The sequence below is a fragment of the Wasmannia auropunctata genome, unplaced genomic scaffold (assembly GCF_000956235.1).
Source record: "Wasmannia auropunctata unplaced genomic scaffold, wasmannia.A_1.0 LD279671.1, whole genome shotgun sequence".
In the NCBI taxonomy this organism is placed as follows: Eukaryota; Metazoa; Arthropoda; class Insecta; order Hymenoptera; family Formicidae; genus Wasmannia; species Wasmannia auropunctata.
The window spans coordinates 1-857 of NW_012083219.1; the positions used below are offsets into that span (position 1 = coordinate 1).

Below are 857 nucleotides of genomic sequence, written 5' to 3' on the forward strand. Positions count from 1 at the left end.
TCGCGAATCCTCAATTTAACGGTAAACGTGAACAAATACAATCCGATGCACGCGGGATGCTACGTCGAAGTGCCGTGGGAGATAGCGACGAAACGAGCGGTGGTCAACATGCGCTCGACGGACAACAACGCGTGCTTCGCGTGGTCGGTGGTCGCTGCTCTGCACCCCGTGGAAAGACACGCGGATCGGGAGTCGTCGTATCCGCATTACGAAACGGTGCTCGAGTTCGCGGGTATCGAGTTTCCGATGACTCTAAAAGACATTACGAAATTCGAACGTGCGAACGACGTGTCGATAAACGTGTACTGTATCGAGAAGGAGGGGGGTGAACTATCTGTTCTTCCGATACAATTGACCGGTCGAAAGATGGAGAGGCATGTCAACCTGTTGCACATGCAGGATCCACGAGACAGCAGCATCGGCCACTTCGCGTGGATAAAAAATCTGTCCCGCCTCGTGAGCTCTCAACTCAGCAAGAAGCAACACAAGAAATTCTTCTGCGACAAGTACGTATCGAGAAAATACTAAAATAGAATGTTGTAAAAAAGACAAAAATTAAGTAAGGTATTTTGTGTTTACAGATGCCTGCATTACTTCAGCTCGCAGGAACGACTGGATGCCCACACCGTGGATTGCAACGAGCTGAACGAGTGTGCGGTAGAGCTGCCGAAAGAAGACGCGAAATGGTTAACGTTCAGCAAACACGGTAACAAGGAACGTGCACCGTTCGTCGTGTACGCCGACCTGGAGTGCGTTCTAGAGAAGATGGACCCGAATCTGCCTGAATCTCAACACCACAAGGTACACAGTATCGGATACTATGTGCACTGCTCGTACAACGACGCGCTATCGATGTA

At 50.2% G+C, this 857-nt stretch overlaps 1 protein-coding gene across 1 annotated transcript; it reads left to right on the plus strand.

The window, feature by feature from the left end:
• Positions 1 to 45: 45 nt before the first annotated feature.
• LOC105461723 lies at positions 46 to 833 on the plus strand (the record flags this gene model as incomplete). Its single annotated transcript, XM_011708236.1, has 2 exons — positions 46 to 506; positions 582 to 833. Coding segments are annotated over exons 1-2 (713 nt in total), but the record flags the coding sequence as incomplete, so codon positions are not given.
• Between the last annotated feature and the right edge of the window lie 24 nt (positions 834 to 857).